At 53.2% G+C, this 14,659-nt stretch overlaps 7 protein-coding genes across 7 annotated transcripts; all 7 read right to left on the bottom strand.

The window, feature by feature from the left end:
• Nucleotides 1-1,287: 1,287 nt before the first annotated feature.
• Nucleotides 1,288-2,304, bottom strand: BO95DRAFT_372818 (uncharacterized protein; the record flags this gene model as incomplete). The annotated part of the gene is made up of 1 exon (XM_025583020.1): nucleotides 1,288-2,304. The coding sequence occupies one exon, from the start codon at nucleotides 2,302-2,304 to the stop codon at nucleotides 1,288-1,290; it is 1,017 nt and encodes a 338-aa protein (XP_025438043.1).
• A 1,057-nt stretch (nucleotides 2,305-3,361) lies between these two features.
• BO95DRAFT_262344 (uncharacterized protein) lies at nucleotides 3,362-3,946 on the bottom strand. The gene has a single exon (XM_025581517.1). The coding sequence runs from the start codon at nucleotides 3,789-3,791 to the stop codon at nucleotides 3,486-3,488; it is 306 nt and encodes a 101-aa protein (XP_025438042.1). The 5' UTR covers nucleotides 3,792-3,946; the 3' UTR covers nucleotides 3,362-3,485.
• Nucleotides 3,947-4,503: 557 nt separating this feature from the next.
• On the bottom strand, nucleotides 4,504-5,537 carry BO95DRAFT_435665 (uncharacterized protein; the record flags this gene model as incomplete). The annotated part of the gene is made up of 2 exons (XM_025585191.1): nucleotides 4,504-5,106; nucleotides 5,175-5,537. 2 exons carry the CDS (start codon nucleotides 5,535-5,537, stop codon nucleotides 4,504-4,506), a joined length of 966 nt encoding a protein of 321 aa, XP_025438041.1.
• BO95DRAFT_262398 (uncharacterized protein) lies at nucleotides 5,531-7,143 on the bottom strand. Its single transcript, XM_025581518.1, has 2 exons — nucleotides 6,340-7,143; nucleotides 5,531-6,278 (listed from the first exon to the last, which is right to left on the bottom strand). Exons 1-2 carry the CDS (start codon nucleotides 6,863-6,865, stop codon nucleotides 6,022-6,024), a joined length of 783 nt encoding a protein of 260 aa, XP_025438040.1. The 5' UTR covers nucleotides 6,866-7,143; the 3' UTR covers nucleotides 5,531-6,021.
• Nucleotides 7,144-7,421: 278 nt separating this feature from the next.
• lea1 (U2 snRNP complex subunit LEA1) lies at nucleotides 7,422-8,511 on the bottom strand (the record flags this gene model as incomplete). Its single annotated transcript, XM_025583023.1, has 4 exons — nucleotides 7,422-7,805; nucleotides 7,914-8,174; nucleotides 8,264-8,304; nucleotides 8,433-8,511. The coding sequence occupies 4 exons, from the start codon at nucleotides 8,509-8,511 to the stop codon at nucleotides 7,422-7,424; spliced, it is 765 nt and encodes a 254-aa protein (XP_025438039.1).
• A 304-nt stretch (nucleotides 8,512-8,815) lies between these two features.
• Nucleotides 8,816-11,797, bottom strand: BO95DRAFT_422413 (putative nucleoside diphosphatase (Ynd1)). Its single transcript, XM_025584593.1, has 4 exons — nucleotides 11,370-11,797; nucleotides 11,269-11,303; nucleotides 11,087-11,213; nucleotides 8,816-11,020 (listed from the first exon to the last, which is right to left on the bottom strand). Exons 1-4 carry the CDS (start codon nucleotides 11,377-11,379, stop codon nucleotides 9,048-9,050), a joined length of 2,145 nt encoding a protein of 714 aa, XP_025438038.1. The 5' UTR covers nucleotides 11,380-11,797; the 3' UTR covers nucleotides 8,816-9,047.
• A 1,116-nt stretch (nucleotides 11,798-12,913) lies between these two features.
• BO95DRAFT_456487 (ammonium transporter) lies at nucleotides 12,914-14,583 on the bottom strand (the record flags this gene model as incomplete). Its single annotated transcript, XM_025588405.1, has 5 exons — nucleotides 12,914-13,612; nucleotides 13,670-13,990; nucleotides 14,043-14,223; nucleotides 14,290-14,504; nucleotides 14,575-14,583. 5 exons carry the CDS (start codon nucleotides 14,581-14,583, stop codon nucleotides 12,914-12,916), a joined length of 1,425 nt encoding a protein of 474 aa, XP_025438037.1.
• Nucleotides 14,584-14,659: the final 76 nt, after the last annotated feature.

Raw genomic sequence — 14,659 nt, 5'->3', positions numbered from 1 at the left:
CCAGCAGCGGCCGCTGTCACGGCCACGAACTTATCCCCCTCTGGGTCTAGCCCCTTACCAGGTTTACCTGTCAACCCCACCCCACCCTTAAGTTCAGTTCTGCAACCACAGTTCCCACTTCCCCGATCGCCCTAAGGAAGTACCGCCTACTGTGTACACTCACACTCACACCCAGAGTCAAAACTTCTCCCTCCCGAGCTCGCCATCACCACAGCCAATTACCCCCGAAACATTCCCATCCAGAACAAAGAATCCCCAAGTTACCAAGGTTACACCTCCCAAGCTCGCCACTTCTGCAGCGCATATCCCACCGCCCAACACCTCGCTTACTGAGTACAGCACATACACGCCCATACCCACACAGATCCAAAGAACTACTTCCTCAAAAGTACCGAGCCATCTCCCTCCCCGATGCCCCCCCCGATTCCCACCCCGGACGACCCCATCATTGGTCCATCGGGACACGAGTCAAGAAGCTTGCTTTCCTTAGTCCCTAGTCAACACCAAACATTCTTATGTACTCCGTAGTAGTCTAGGTACTTTAGGACGGTTTGGGTAGCAGGAAGGTTTGATTGCCCCGAGCCGTCGTCAGCCGTCAGCCGTCAGCCGGGAGTGGCTTCCCTTGCGCCCCCGCCCCCCTCTTCCCATCAATGGATGCATCAAGATCCCTGTCACTTTGTTTTCCTTATTGCTGGCAGACTGCAGATGGAAATTAGCCAATGATGTAATTTGTCGAATTTGCCGTGAACGAGTGGAGCCCGATCATGCGGGTGGATGGAGCCCGGTATTGTTCTGGTGGGTTTTGGTTTTTACAGTGCTACGGTTGAACTAGACTAGTCGGTCGGGTTTGGGATGGGGTTTGGGGAGCGGGTGCACTACTCACCTAGTTGTGATCGCTTACACTACTTATAGATGAGGGTTGATGGTTCAAGGTTACATATGTGAGGTACATTATCGTTGATGGAAATCCAATTGATGAAAGCAACTTTGTAATCTATGTCAATGTAAATGCTAAGGAGGGGAAAAAGGCTAAACTCCAATATGCTAAGACCAGACCACGCTATTGATTGATTAGATGACAGCCACGCTCGCTTGCATATATGGAAGAACGCTGGGTTAAGTGCATCAGTCCCAAGAGATTCGAAAAAAAGGAAACGCTGGTATGTGTGGTTCAGTGGTATCATCGCCAGTGCAGGATTAGAACGAATGCTTGTTTTTTCCCCCAGTGCACGCTGTAAAATGAGTGTCCCCGCCAAATGCTGTGTTTCAATTCTGGACCTTCGTTTTCTATCGGCGGATCCGGCCGGGTCGAAAGACCGTCAAGTCAATGGACTCGACCGAGTCAGATCCGTCATCTACCTCAATGGTAGCCATCTTCGTTACGGAATGGTCACCGTCCCTAGTTGTTTGTGTTGGGCCAGGTAACGGTTCAGGCGTTGATGCTTTCTTCTCCTCCTGCACCACAGCCACGTGTGGTTGCTCTGCCTTGAGTCGGTGTACTTCTTTGGTGGCCAGGTCGAGCAAACTCTGGAGCTTCTGCTTCACCGTAACCAATTCTGTTGAACAGTCGCCCGCCCGGAGAAAATGGTAGGCGGCGGTTTCACACAGTCCATGGACAACCTCCAGCTGTTTCTCGGCGGCATCAAAGGGGGATGCCTGCGACGCGGCCGGGGCTCGGGACGCCGGGGGACCCTGTCTCCGAGCGTTACGGATGCTGGTCAGGAGTTCATCCTCCGTTGAGGTAGGGCTTGCAAGCGAGGCAGTAATTGGCGACATCCTTGAACCGCGACTCATCATGGCACTGCGATACCCGGATGTGCGCAGCTGTGACATCTTTCCTTTGCGAATGTTGTTGCGGGCAGTCCCAATATTGCGGACCATTTCCTCCAAGGTCTTCTGTGTGTGTCCATCATACTCAATGATAAGGTTGTGCCGTGTACTGACGAAGATGTCCCCATCACTCGAGTCCACCCAGGGTGCCTCGTCGGCTCCGCGTTTTCGGGGATTCGAGTTCGGCTGATTTTGAGAGGTATTCGGAGTGGTGATTGCAGTTCCTTCTCGAGCTTCAGGGGCAGATGAGAGGGACGGACTCTCGGTGTTGGCAAGTGTCGAATTCAAGTCATCCGTGCGAATGGAGCAGATAGAGCTGTTTCTGCGGCGGCGGGTTCTCTGGGCGGCGTGTCGTTTGTAGGCATTGGCGTATTCGGCGTGTTTGGCGGCAGTGTGGTTAGCTAGATCAGACAGTTGACCTATCCAAGTCGGTGCATTGTCTGATAGATAAGAAAATGCTCCCAGAGCGTCCATCTGTTCGCCGAGGGTCATGGTGTGGGTTGGTGCTTTGATTTGGGAAAGGGGTGAAAAGTGCACTTCGGTCCTCGGATATGTACTTCCGAGTCCGAGGTCGATCTGGAAGGTTGTGGGACCGCGCGATAGTCCCCGGGATTTAGAAGCTACCCAGCTGACCGGCCAGGAGGAGGATCAAAGGGGGCGGTACAATGGTAGGTCGTCTCGTCGTGAGATCGTTAGGAATGGCCGATAAAGGAGAGAAGATTGAGTATGGTGATGAAGAAGTTGAGCCTGGGCGAGCTACTCTAATAAGACCCTTACAATGATGGCTCCATGGGTCAGGGACTAGTGCACGCGAAGGTGTGTGGCACTAAATTAGCGGACGGGAGATTTAGTTTAAGCAAACAATAACATAAAAAAAATGAATGAGAATAAATTCTCAGCGAGTTGAGTGGGGGTAAGAGTGAGAGCAGCTAAATGAGGGGAGGGGAAAGGAGGGAGGGAGGGGGGAGAGAAGAGAGGGGGGGATGCTGGAGAAAAGGACCCAGGGAAGAGAGAGAGAGAGAGCGCAACAGCCAAAGGAAAAGAGAGTAAGAATGAATGAAGACTGGTAGGTTTGGCGGGAAGACCTAGTTACAGAGGAAGCTAAAAGTGACGTCCCCGAAAAGTGAAGCCCGAAGCGTGGGTCTGTGAACTTGGCCGTAATTTTACCCGTACCCGTACCAGTCAGTACATTCAGTACATTCAGTACCACTTTGCATTTCCTCCCTTCCGGCCACTCGGACAATACGGAAGCTTCCATCCCTTTCTCAATCACCATGTGATGCCTGGGAATTACTACGATTAGTGAGTATTACTACTGCTACCTTTCCTGTCGCTTTCCTTCCAAGAACAATCGACTCCGAGATGGGATCACATCCATGTTCCCTGCAAGAGACGGACAAGCGGTGAACAGCCGCTAACGAAGTACCGCTACGGTTCCTTCCACTGCTTGCTTGGATGCACGAGAACTACGACTTTAGTTACTGATTCATTAATGGGGGCCGTTGACACCCCTCCACTAAAGTCGCTGACTCGCATCTTCAGCCGCAATACTTGTCGAAGACGAAGTACTCCGTACCTTCTAGAAAATGAGACCCTCCATATGTTTGAGGATTTTTCGAAGCCTGACCGGTCATTAATCTCAAACAGGGGAAGTCTCACGACTCGATCGATTGTACTGAGTAGCGACAAGACGCCTTGAAGTGGCAGCACGTGCATCGGCGACCACAAGCGAGTTTGAAAACCAGCATGCACTTTGTCCAACCGTTCCGCTCATCCTCCTGCCTGGTGCCGATGACTGTCGAACAAGCAAGGAATCCATGAACGATGCAACCAGCAGGGGAGATCCGAACGCAATGGTCGCTTTGTTTGATTATGGTAACGGCGACTTTACCCAAGCGAGTCATGACACGTAACGGTCTACATGCACCTTGCGACGGATGACGGCGGCGATGGGCTAGCATCCTCACCGTGCTGCTTATATCCGAACATTATACCCCCCTCCAGCTCCTCCCCTGATTAGGGACGAGTTTCAAGCCGACGATCAAAACCCACGTAGCTGTCAAGTTACCATGTTTGCAGTCTATCATGTTTGACTGGATGGAAATGCCGATCGTCCCAAGTCAGGAAACCGGTAGCTGGTTGGCCCGGTGGTTTTAATGTTGTGTGATCCTTCAAAGACAGGATGGAAGGGAGGTGACACCCCTGGCCGCAATGACATGTCCTTCGGTGATTCCTTGGTGGGTGAACATAATGGTACCGTATCGAGCACGAGATGTTAATGCTTATCGATCCGCCCACCGGTCACAACGCACGAAATAGTACTTCGGAAAATAACCCCCAAGAGAGCATGCGGGCCAAACGATACCTTGCCAACTTTCTACAGGTCACACAACCTTTGCTGGACGCTTTTGCCTGTGCAGTGATTGATTGTTCTCCGGAACACAGCTTCGTCATGTGCAAGCCACCAGTCTTATGCCGAGTAATTCTGGCTTCGCCGAACATTATTCGAATCATAGACCTCAATCAGCCACAAATTCGTCTCTGAGATCTCATGGTCGAGCTCACCCAAGACACCAAGTGAAACGAAATGAACGAACTCTATTGCACTGCAGAAAAAATGCTCTATACATGCTAACTGAGCTCAGCTGCTGAGCTGGTGGCGCCCGAGATTGGCTAACTGGGCGATCCCTTTTGCTTCAAGTAGAAGTCTTTCCAGGCATCCAAAGCCTGCTTGGCCTTCATCATGGCCTCCATGGCTTTTTTCCATCTCTTCTCAGCCTCGTCGAGTCGCTGGCCTAATTGCTGACTCATGTATTGGTGTGTTACGATGTGCCCGGCAGCCGTCAGTGGGTTGGATAAGTTTGCAGGTGCTGCAGGCGCAGGAGCACTCCCTGAAGGACCGGCAACAATTTGAGGGACGGTTGAAGGTCCAGCAACAGCTGCTTGATTCTTAGCAGGCCGACCCCGTTTTTTAGCTGGTTTTGGGCCTGGATCATCATCATCGTCATCGTCATCATTATCGTCATCGGCACGCTTTCTCTTCTGTTTGCCCTTCGCCTTTTCAGAAAGCTGCTTCTGATCATTGTCGTCGTCGCCATCATTATCATCGGCACGCTTCATCTTTTGTTTGCCCTTCGCCTTTTCAGAAAGCTGCTTCTGGCCATCATCATCATCCTCCTCTTCCTCTTCTTCTTCCTCCTCCTCTCTCATATGCGGACATGACCTTTTGGCGCGGCGACATGGTGAGCATGCTGTTCTAGGTCTGCCACGCTTGGGCTGATATTGCAACAGTTAGTACAGGCCTGGCGAAAGACAGCTTCTTTCTCCCAAAATGCGCAACAAACCTTTCCATTCTTCTTCGCAGCTGTCGGTGCAGCTACCTTTGCGGTCGATGGTCCGGCCACTGAACTAGGAGGTTGAGCAGCCTGCTTTGCAGCGGCAGGCACTTTTCCAGTCAATGGCCCGGCCACTGAACTAGTAGGTGGAGCAGCCTGCTTTGCAGCGGCAGGCACTTTTCCAGTCGATGGCCCGGCCACTGAGCTAGTAGGTTGAGCAGCCTGCTTTCCAGTGGTGGGCACCTTCGCAGTCGATGGCCCAGCGCTTGCCTGTGCCGTTCCAGCGGTGGTAGATCTAGTCTGCCTCTTTTGGGCCGTTCCAGCAACCTTGGCACCGGTGTCTCCGGGTCCTGTATTTATGACTCGGGCCATGGTTCAACGAATAGTTGCGAAGATAGGAATAAGCTATTGTGGAGTTGGGATATAGAGCTATAGTGATTGGAATAGTGGGCTGATAGTAGCTAGCTGGCTGTGGGATTGCTGTCAAGATCTGGTGCGAGTCCCAACCGCCAGCCTATATATCCCAAAGATAGAGCTACTCGAGCCTTCAGCATGAGGATAACTACAATGATAGCTCATTGAATCGATCCGACTACAAGGAGCTGAGACGAAATCGATCTATATCCAGAACAGCCTGAAGGCATAGCAGTCTAAATCCGACCGAGCTATATCGGGGCACAAGACAGGCCTTTGTTTGAACAAAGACAACAATGGTTTCAGCAAAAGAGTCCTGAAAGAGTCATTGAACTTTTGCCCAATCCTTTTGAATCCATTGTTGACACGAACAACTAAAGCACTCCAGAAGACACTGTCTTTGTTTGTGCCAACCACACTCCCGAAACAGTAACCAGGAAAATCAAGGCCACAGCTCAACCTCCTCCCACCTCTCAGTGTCCCCATCCCCATCCCTCACAACCGTCCACCTCTTACGAACAGCATCCGGCGCCCTGGAAAGATCCAACATCTCCACCTCCTCGGGCTTGATGACCACGACGCGGAAGTTCCGTCTCGCAACCGGGTCCCGCAGATCCTCAACCTTTTGCCCGATTTTCAGCTCCGAAGTCTCCGGGTGCTTCGACCGCGGCTGTCCCGGCGGCGGGTTCCTAAACGTGCCTGTAGATTTTCACCAGTAACCCATTAGCCCAACCCCTCCGGAAGCAAGAGAAAAACAAACCTCGCATGACCGGCGAATGACTCGCAAAATACGTCGTCACCATCCGTTCCCAGTCCCAGTCTCCCTCAACAAGCCCCGCATCCTGCCCCCTAACCCCCTCCCAAACCCTCTTCTGTTCCTCTTCCTTACCCTCCCCCCCGAAAACACATGTCCTCCCCTTCACCCGCCACTGCACCTGCACCTCCTCCAGCCAAAACACCCCCTCCACCTGCCCGCCGCTGACCCCCAACTCGCCCACCTTCGCCATCCGGATATCCGTCGTGAACACGGGCATGTCGCTCTCCAGCCCGGAAGGGGTCCGGTCGATGCCCTGGGCGTCGAGCGCCGAGGCGGCGCTGGGGTGCAGGCTCAGCACCTCCGGGAAGAAGCCGCGCAGCTCGCAGGTGCGGGAGCGCGGCACGGGGAGGCCGGTGGTCGGGTGGTGGGTGACGGTGGAGAGGGTGAAGGATTTGCTTTTGCTGGAGGTTAGGTGGGTTTTGAGGAGGGGGGACCAGGGTGCTGGTGCTTTTGCTGTTGCTTGGGGCATTTTCGTGGTGGTGGTGAGGGGTCGGTGGGGTTGGAGTTGGACGTGGACGTGGAGGAGGCGGGTGAGGTGTTTGAGGCGGTGGTTTGGTGATGCCAGCTTGGTTTTTACCGTTAACTAACTGTTGCTTTGGGAATGATTGCAGGGGTATTGATTAGGGGGGGATTGTAGGAGTAAGTCGGTGGGATTAATAGGGATCAATTCAGTGGGAATCAGGGAAATATGGGAGGTGATGACGTTTTGACTATAGGACGGATGTTGTCGGGGCCTATCTTCACGTGAAGATATCTTATCTAATTGTGATTGTGCTGGCCTCACAATGGGACTGTACATACTCATCACAGACACTAGAGTAGCGAGATCTTGGCCAAACAATTGAGCTGTCGCATACTCAAGCTTGAGCTGTAAAATAGCCAACCCTACCCAATCCTTAACCTCTGAACCAGAAGATATCCATCAAATCAGCCACCTTTACACATGACCGCAAACCAAACCACACTCCATTGAAACAGTATCCGTATGCAATAAACCCACAAATACAACAGAATCCCCAACATGACTAAGTCTCCATCTCATCCCCACTATCCGCATAATCCACCGCACCACCCGGTATCCGCCCCTCATTCAGCTCGCGCTCCAAGCGCGTGATCTCCTGCAGACTCTTGGCCTCGCGGATCAGCTTCTCGACGCGCTTGCGCTCCCGGTCCGTCAACTTCACCCGCACCGCGCGGTCCCCGGCGCCGGCGGCGGCCCCGATCTGCTGCGCCGTGGCCGGCACGTCGAAGGTCCGCGACTTAACGCCCATGATCTTCGAGGCCAGCGCCGAAGGCTCCTCGGCCGTGCCGAACAGCTCCGTCGCCTTCTCGCGCTCCGCGTCCTTCACCTTCTGGTAGTCCAGGAACCGCAGGCTGGGGATGCGCCAGATGAGGTAGTGGCGGTAGTGCTGTGCGCGGCCAGACGATTAGCATGCTTAGCAAAGTAAACGAAAGACAGACCCCCCCCCCGCCATACACCCAATCCCCTGAACCACACAACCTAAGGGAAAACTAACCTCCTTCCTCGTGACCGGATTCTCCAACACCACCAAATGCGTCAACCCGGTCAACCCGCGCAACGGATCCAGATCCGCCAGCTCCGCGACCGCGTTCGCCGTCAGGTTCACGGCCGTCAGGTTCGGCACCGACGCCGCCAGCGTCGATTGGATCTGCTTGATGCGGTTCCGCGCCAGGAGGAGGGTGTGCAGCCGCGGGAAGAAGGGGAAGTTGCCCAGCGTGGTGATGTCGTTGTCCGTCAGGTCGATTGCATCTTGGTCCTACACCCGAAAAGTCCCCGGTTAGCGAGGTCTTGACTTCTTGCACATACTGTCCACTGCGAACAATTGAGGGGGAAAGGCAAACTCACCTTGGCAATACCCAAGTTCTCAATCGCGGGGATCTTGTGCCCTACATACCACCAATCGCGCCAACAATTCGATATCAATCCAGCTCCTTTAGACAAGATGTAGTATCTGACTTTTCAGATTTCCCGGGGAGGTTGGGGGCCGTGGTTGATTTGGGGCTTCAAAACGCACCTCGGAGATCTAGCTCGCGGTCCTTGAGCGGGTTGATGTACGAGAGGGAATTTTGGATCAGTTCGACGGTCAATCGCATGGTGGCGGTGGATGTGTGGTCTCGTGTTTGGAACTAGGGTATCATGCGCGTGGAAACACAAAGCAATGAATAAGAAGATCGGAAGGAAAGTGGACTGAACACGACAGCAAATCGCAAGCTTTTCGGTGGGTGGTGACAGACAGGATGAGTGGCGGGAGCTTCGTCCGCTGCGACTGGCCCTGTCCGGGCTTCACAATCACGGATGATTTTGCCAGGGCGGTGTGTGGCTGACTCAGCTTGTGCACCTTCGCACGTGACGCTCTTCTCTAAAGTATCCATATCCAGATCCGAAAAAAGGTTTCATGAAAGTAGATGTTTGCACCTGGCATTGACTAAATCGGCTATGTCTAATACTTTGACAGATGGTTCGAACAGAGTAACTATGTACTCAAGAGCACGTGCTCCGAAAATATCGTACCAAGAAGCAACTCCGGAAATTACACGGCCAACACCAATCCAAGTCCTGGCCTGACAATGCGGAACACCAACTCCTGGAAATGCAACACGGCGAACATAATCGTAATCATACAGAAGGATCATTCATCTGTAAGAGGGGTCATGACTGGCGATTTATTGGGTTGAGATCGAGAAGGACTGCCAGCTCTGGACCGGCGACCATTCGTCGTCGGGCCCAGTGCCACCGGCGCCAGGTGATCCCTGCTCTCGGTCCTCACCACGAGACCATGTCGATCCATCGCCGAGACACCCGGACTCGGAGTAATACCGAGTCCAATAGTCCCTGAAGATGAGTTGTCCAGCGCGTACTTGAAAGTGGGTGTATTGCTACCGCTTCCCCAACTCGATGCCCGCTTCGGTGCCATGAATTTCGTGGAGTCCGCTTCCGATGGACGCCCCCCATCGATGGAGCTGCGGCTGGACGCCGTCTCACCGAGATCATAGGCAGCAGCACCATCCTCAAGAACGCGTTCGTAGGTGGGACTTCTCGGGCCGAAGAAAGGCAGCTTCCCGCCAAAAATTCTCCGTTTCTTGGGGTAGCTGGGGTGAGAAGGACCACCGCCACCGAAGACGTTCTGAATCTTGTGATACATCTTGAGTCGGCGGCTGCGCCCGCAGAGGAAAAATGCAGCCACGACTATTATAAGCAGGAAGAGAATGAGGCCAGGTAATCTGCGGGATGGGCTGCTGTCGAGCATGGCGTCGCGCCATGATCCGTTGTGTGCGCCTTCAGGATCGGGCAGCAGATCGGCACTCGGATATTGAAAGTCGCTAGGGACCCCGGCAACATTGCTGCCGAAGCCTACCGGGAGTGCCTCTTGAGCTTCGATAGGTATCTGCGAGGATGCATACAGAACCATCTTTCCGAGAGTCCAGCTCACTTCCGTGTCCTGAATCTTGTCCGCAGCCTGAAAAGAGTCCAGAAAACCTTTGCTCTGACCATGGGACAACACCTCCTTGGTCCCGTTGTGGTTTGAGCTTTTCATTTCGTCCAATCCTACACGGGGGATCCCAATGCCGTCATGCAATACATTGATGATCCAGGATGCCTTGAAGCAAACCTCGGAGGCTGATTCCCGATCGACCTTCTTGCCCCATTGGTGGCTCTCAAGTCCAGCCTCAATGCTCGCCCAGTCTTGAGAGCAGAAAGACTGCACGCGATCCTGGTAGGTGTGAAAGTCGTAGGCTTTGTCCTTGTGGCCCATCTCAAAGATTTCGTGAGTCGTATGCCAGTACTCGCTGATCCCGACAAAGTGGTTTACATCGAAGTCAATGGCTGGTACATGCACACCACGGAGGAGACATGGCTGGTCCGGACAAGGCGCATCTTTGTCCAGTAAAGGATATGTTTGCCGCAAGCACTCGTCAAACTTTCCAGTCCCCAGTAGATGCATACTGTCGTCTTTCGGGAGAAGTGGCTTTCCATCGATAGTCGTACGCAATCCTGCAGGTAAACAGGGATCCGGGAGCTCCGTGACTCCTCCAACAGCACTGGCCGCCTGCAGAGACTCAACGAAGCGCCTCCGAGCCTCATGCACCCCAAATTCCAGCCATGAAGTGACGAAAACCCTGTGTTCCTGGTCCGATCCGTCAATGTTGCGCAGCCGCAGTAGCGTCAGGTCGTTCGCGTGCTTTTCGCTCTCGGTCGCGTTGGGCGCGAATGCGATCTGTGCCGATGCGCCACCCATGTCCAAAAACCCATACGTGTGGTGACCCTTGCCGTGATCATGAGACCCTGGCGAATCGAAGCTTCCGAGGAGATAGTTCGTGGCAATCCAACCGTACAACCCCTCCGTCACTCCGGGGATAACCTGGATATGAACATCGCAGTCGGGAAGCAAGAAATCCGAGTTCGCGCCGACGTATGAGCAAATCTGCTCCAGCAGGACTTTCCGTTCGACATCGCCTAGCAGACGCATACCGGCAGTGGCAAGGAGAAAGATCGGGGTGTCTTTGATAGCATCATCGGGTACGATTTCACGGGCATGTTCGAGAAGTTCCGCAAGATGTTCGTGTCCCACATCTTCTGGTTTGTTGGCGAAAGAAGATACTCCTATGAGCCATGAGTGTTAATCTGGGGTTCAATTTTCAAGCATCCATTACATCCTAGAAGTCGTACCTGGGTGAATTTTCTTGGTCCAGTGGGATTTTGTTTTGATTTCCGGGAGAGACTTGAGCTTATCTCCGTCAGCCTCTTTGCGAGCGATGGCGTTGTCTAACCATCGATAGACATGAACTCGAGTCCCCTGTCGAGGCATTAGCGAAAGTAATCTTTATCGAGCCCACCGGGATCCAACATACAGACGAGCCTGCGTCCAAGACGACTCCATAGCGCCCTATGAGACCCTGCATTAGCACCCTGAAAATCCACTTCCGGTGGGGAAATGCGACCGACAACTTACATTTGCCCATGGGGATCGCGGTGGTGGTATTAAGATTAGTATTGTAAATGTGTGAACAATCCGAGCCGCATGACCACCTTGGAGCCAGCGACAAGCAGGAGAATAGCGAATGTTGTCAGCAGTCGAAGGGGTGCAAAGCAAGGTGTGGATGTTGTGATCGCAAAAGGTACGGAAGGCGGGCGGGGAGCCGGTCGCAGATAAGGGAGATGCGACAGTCGACGGGAGGAACGGTGACAAACGAATGGCTCTTGCTACGAGGAAGCAAGATGGAGTAGAAAGTCAAAGGTAGAGGAGAACCAGAGATGCAATCCGAAAGTCAGAGTTAGAGGTGAAAATAGACGGAACGAGAGGAGTGTAAAGGGAGAAATGAGGAGTGGGGAGGTGAAGAATGGCAGGAAGAGGAGGAGTCGGAAAGGGTGATGATTTAGTTTGGAGAGTGAGGGAGACGAAGGGAAAACGGCCAAAAAGGTAAAAGGCAAAAAGGAAAAGTGGATGAGGTCCGACCGACAAGACGGGAACGGATGCAGGAGGAAGCCTCCAAGCCTATCCGGGAATGGTCGGGAAGCGGCCAGACTTGCGTATACAAAAGGCAGATAATAGCCTGCACCACGTTTCCGAGGTCCCTTGCAACCTTAACCTGAAGGGAGTTCGTATTGAGCATCATGGAATCGTTTGATGAGGTTAATTGTTAATTATAGATCGATGATGAGATTGACTCTGATCGACGATCTTTACCAGTAGATGTCTTCTTCATTTTCATCCTCACCTACTTATGTACACAGTACACAGTAGATAATGGCAATCTACTAAGTAAGTTAGTATCTTCGGGAGATTAAGTGGAAGGGTCTCGGCCAGCCTGCCTGGTCCAAGAATGCAGTGAATCAAATGAATCCAATCAAATTGTGAAAATACCCCGGCCGGGGTTGACGTAAGCTCTGCACGCCTTGTTCCACCGCCTGAACCGGTGATTGGTTACCTGCCCTCCACCACCTGTCCTCCAGGCTGCCCCTCGTTCCACTGAGAGCGTCTGAGAGTCTGAGATCCTCTCCCGTATCAACTCCATCTTTCACTTCGGTTGGACGCCTGACACCAACCAGCCATCTCTTTATTCTGGAGACCACCAAGCGACGTCGGATGTATCCGACCATCCATGGCTATCTGGTGACGATGACGATATGTCCGGATTTAGCTCCGGGGCTCCACCGTACCCTGCCAGGCTGTTGTCGCTCGACGGTGGTGATATGGCATCATTCCGCTTATCCGGCCCGAGCTTGACAGCTCACGCCCGGCTTACGATCAACGTTGTCAGAGCAGCAACACCCAATGATACCTTGCAACCATGAATCTCGTTGTGCAACCCATGCAACAACGCGATACGGTGGACGATCGGAGGCCGCGCGTCTAAATAATCTACCACAGTATTGCTGCTGCTGAATCTATCGATTTTCCGCAGTTACAGGCATAGAGATCGGCAAACGCTCCGAAATCAAGTTCTTGCACTCCAACACAAAAATAAACAATACATACTGCACACTGCAGCAGGTCTATACCCCGCTCCCCTTCACCTGGCACTCCTCCTTCGTGATGGAGCCGGATGAATTCTGCGACACTCCGATCAAGGTAGGACTAGTACTTCCCTGAGTGATCGACCAGTCCCCGATTTGCTCGTCGAAGAACTCGGTCTGGTCCAACCCTAACAACTCGGCTTCCTCACTGACCCGAAGGTTCATGCCCGGGATGTACTTGAGAATCAGCAGCAGAGCGCAGGTCACCACGAACGAATAGCTGGAGATGGCGCAGATCTCCGCGATTTGTTTTCCAACTTGCACTCCGTTTCCATCGATCGCTCCGGGCGCCAGACTGCTGCCATCCAAGGCCGAAATCTTCTGGCTGGCGAACAACCCTGTCAGAAATGCACCCACCATTCCACCAATGCCGTGGAGTTTGAAAACATCCAGGCCTTCGTCGACACCGATCCACTCGTTCACGTTCTGAAGAAGGGAACAGACAACCGCGGTGATGAATCCAATGCACGCAGCGAGCCAGAACGACACGCAGCCGGCAGCTGGGGTGATTCCGACCAATCCGGCGATCGCACCTTCACAAGCACCAACTATTGAGAACTTTCCGCGATGCTTGATCATATCCACCAATACCCAGCCGAGGATACCTGTGCATCCGGCCGTGTTGGTGTTGAAGACGGCCACCATGGCACGCATGCTCGCATTGAGACTTGAACCGCCCTGCGTTCCTCGAATATTAGACCGTATGCACAACACGAGACCATGCGTGACACATACATTGAAACCAAGCCAGCCAGTCCAAATCAAGACGGTTCCCAGAAAGATGAGTGTAGTGTTGTGAGGTTTGCGGAAAGAAGGTGCTCCGTAATCCCTCCTTTTGCCGAGAATCAAAGCATAGGCTAAGGCCGAGACACCGGAAGCGATATGCACCGGACCGCCACCCGCAAAGTCAATGGCGGGAAGGTTGTACAGCCATCCGTTACTGCTCCAGGTCCATCGAGCCAACGGGCAGTAGACGACCGTAGCCCACCAGAAGCTGAAGATGAGCGAAGGGAGGATAGCGCCTCTCTCAAAAGTGCCACCAACAACGATCATCACCTGTGGCTCTTAGCACTGACTATGCGGAGGCGGACTGGGACGGGAGTCTTACTGTGCATGCGCAAAAGAGCAGTTGGAACAGGCAAAACACCACTTCTGGCAGGACGGCCGAACCAGGCGAGGGGGCTACAAGGACCTCCATCAAGCCGAAATTCTTCAGCGTGCCAATGAATGGGCCTCCATCTCTCGAGTAGGCCAACGAGTACCCCCAAAATAGCCACTGAAAGGTTGAGCTGCATGAGAATCAGCACGGGGGGTAACGAAATATCGCATAGCACCTGCAGCGGGAGCGAACTCACACCGCAAGAACCATGAAAGCCTGGAACAGCAAGGCCATCGCAGACTTCCTCCGCGTCAAACCACTATACAACAAGCCGATCCCCGGCAGAATCATGAACACGATAAAGGTGCACGCGACGATGTAGACATAATTATATTCGTAACCCACAAACTGGGCGTTGACATCCACGGTGAGCGGGTCGCCGCCCTCGGGCATTGAGGCATTATAGACAGGCTATTCGGGAGAAAGATGATCAGTTTTGACATCGAGCAACAACAAAACATACTTGGGACGTCGCACTTACCGCAGCCATGTCGGACAGATTATACCGAGATTGTGAATGAGGGAGCATATCCCACCACGTCCGGTCCGATTCTCGTTTCGCTGGC

The sequence above is a fragment of the Aspergillus brunneoviolaceus genome (genome assembly GCF_003184695.1).
Source record: "Aspergillus brunneoviolaceus CBS 621.78 unplaced genomic scaffold BO95scaffold_77, whole genome shotgun sequence".
In the NCBI taxonomy this organism is placed as follows: Eukaryota; Fungi; Ascomycota; class Eurotiomycetes; order Eurotiales; family Aspergillaceae; genus Aspergillus; species Aspergillus brunneoviolaceus.
Note: the sequence above shows the minus strand (reverse complement) of the source record. Positions and strands in the feature narration are given on the sequence as shown.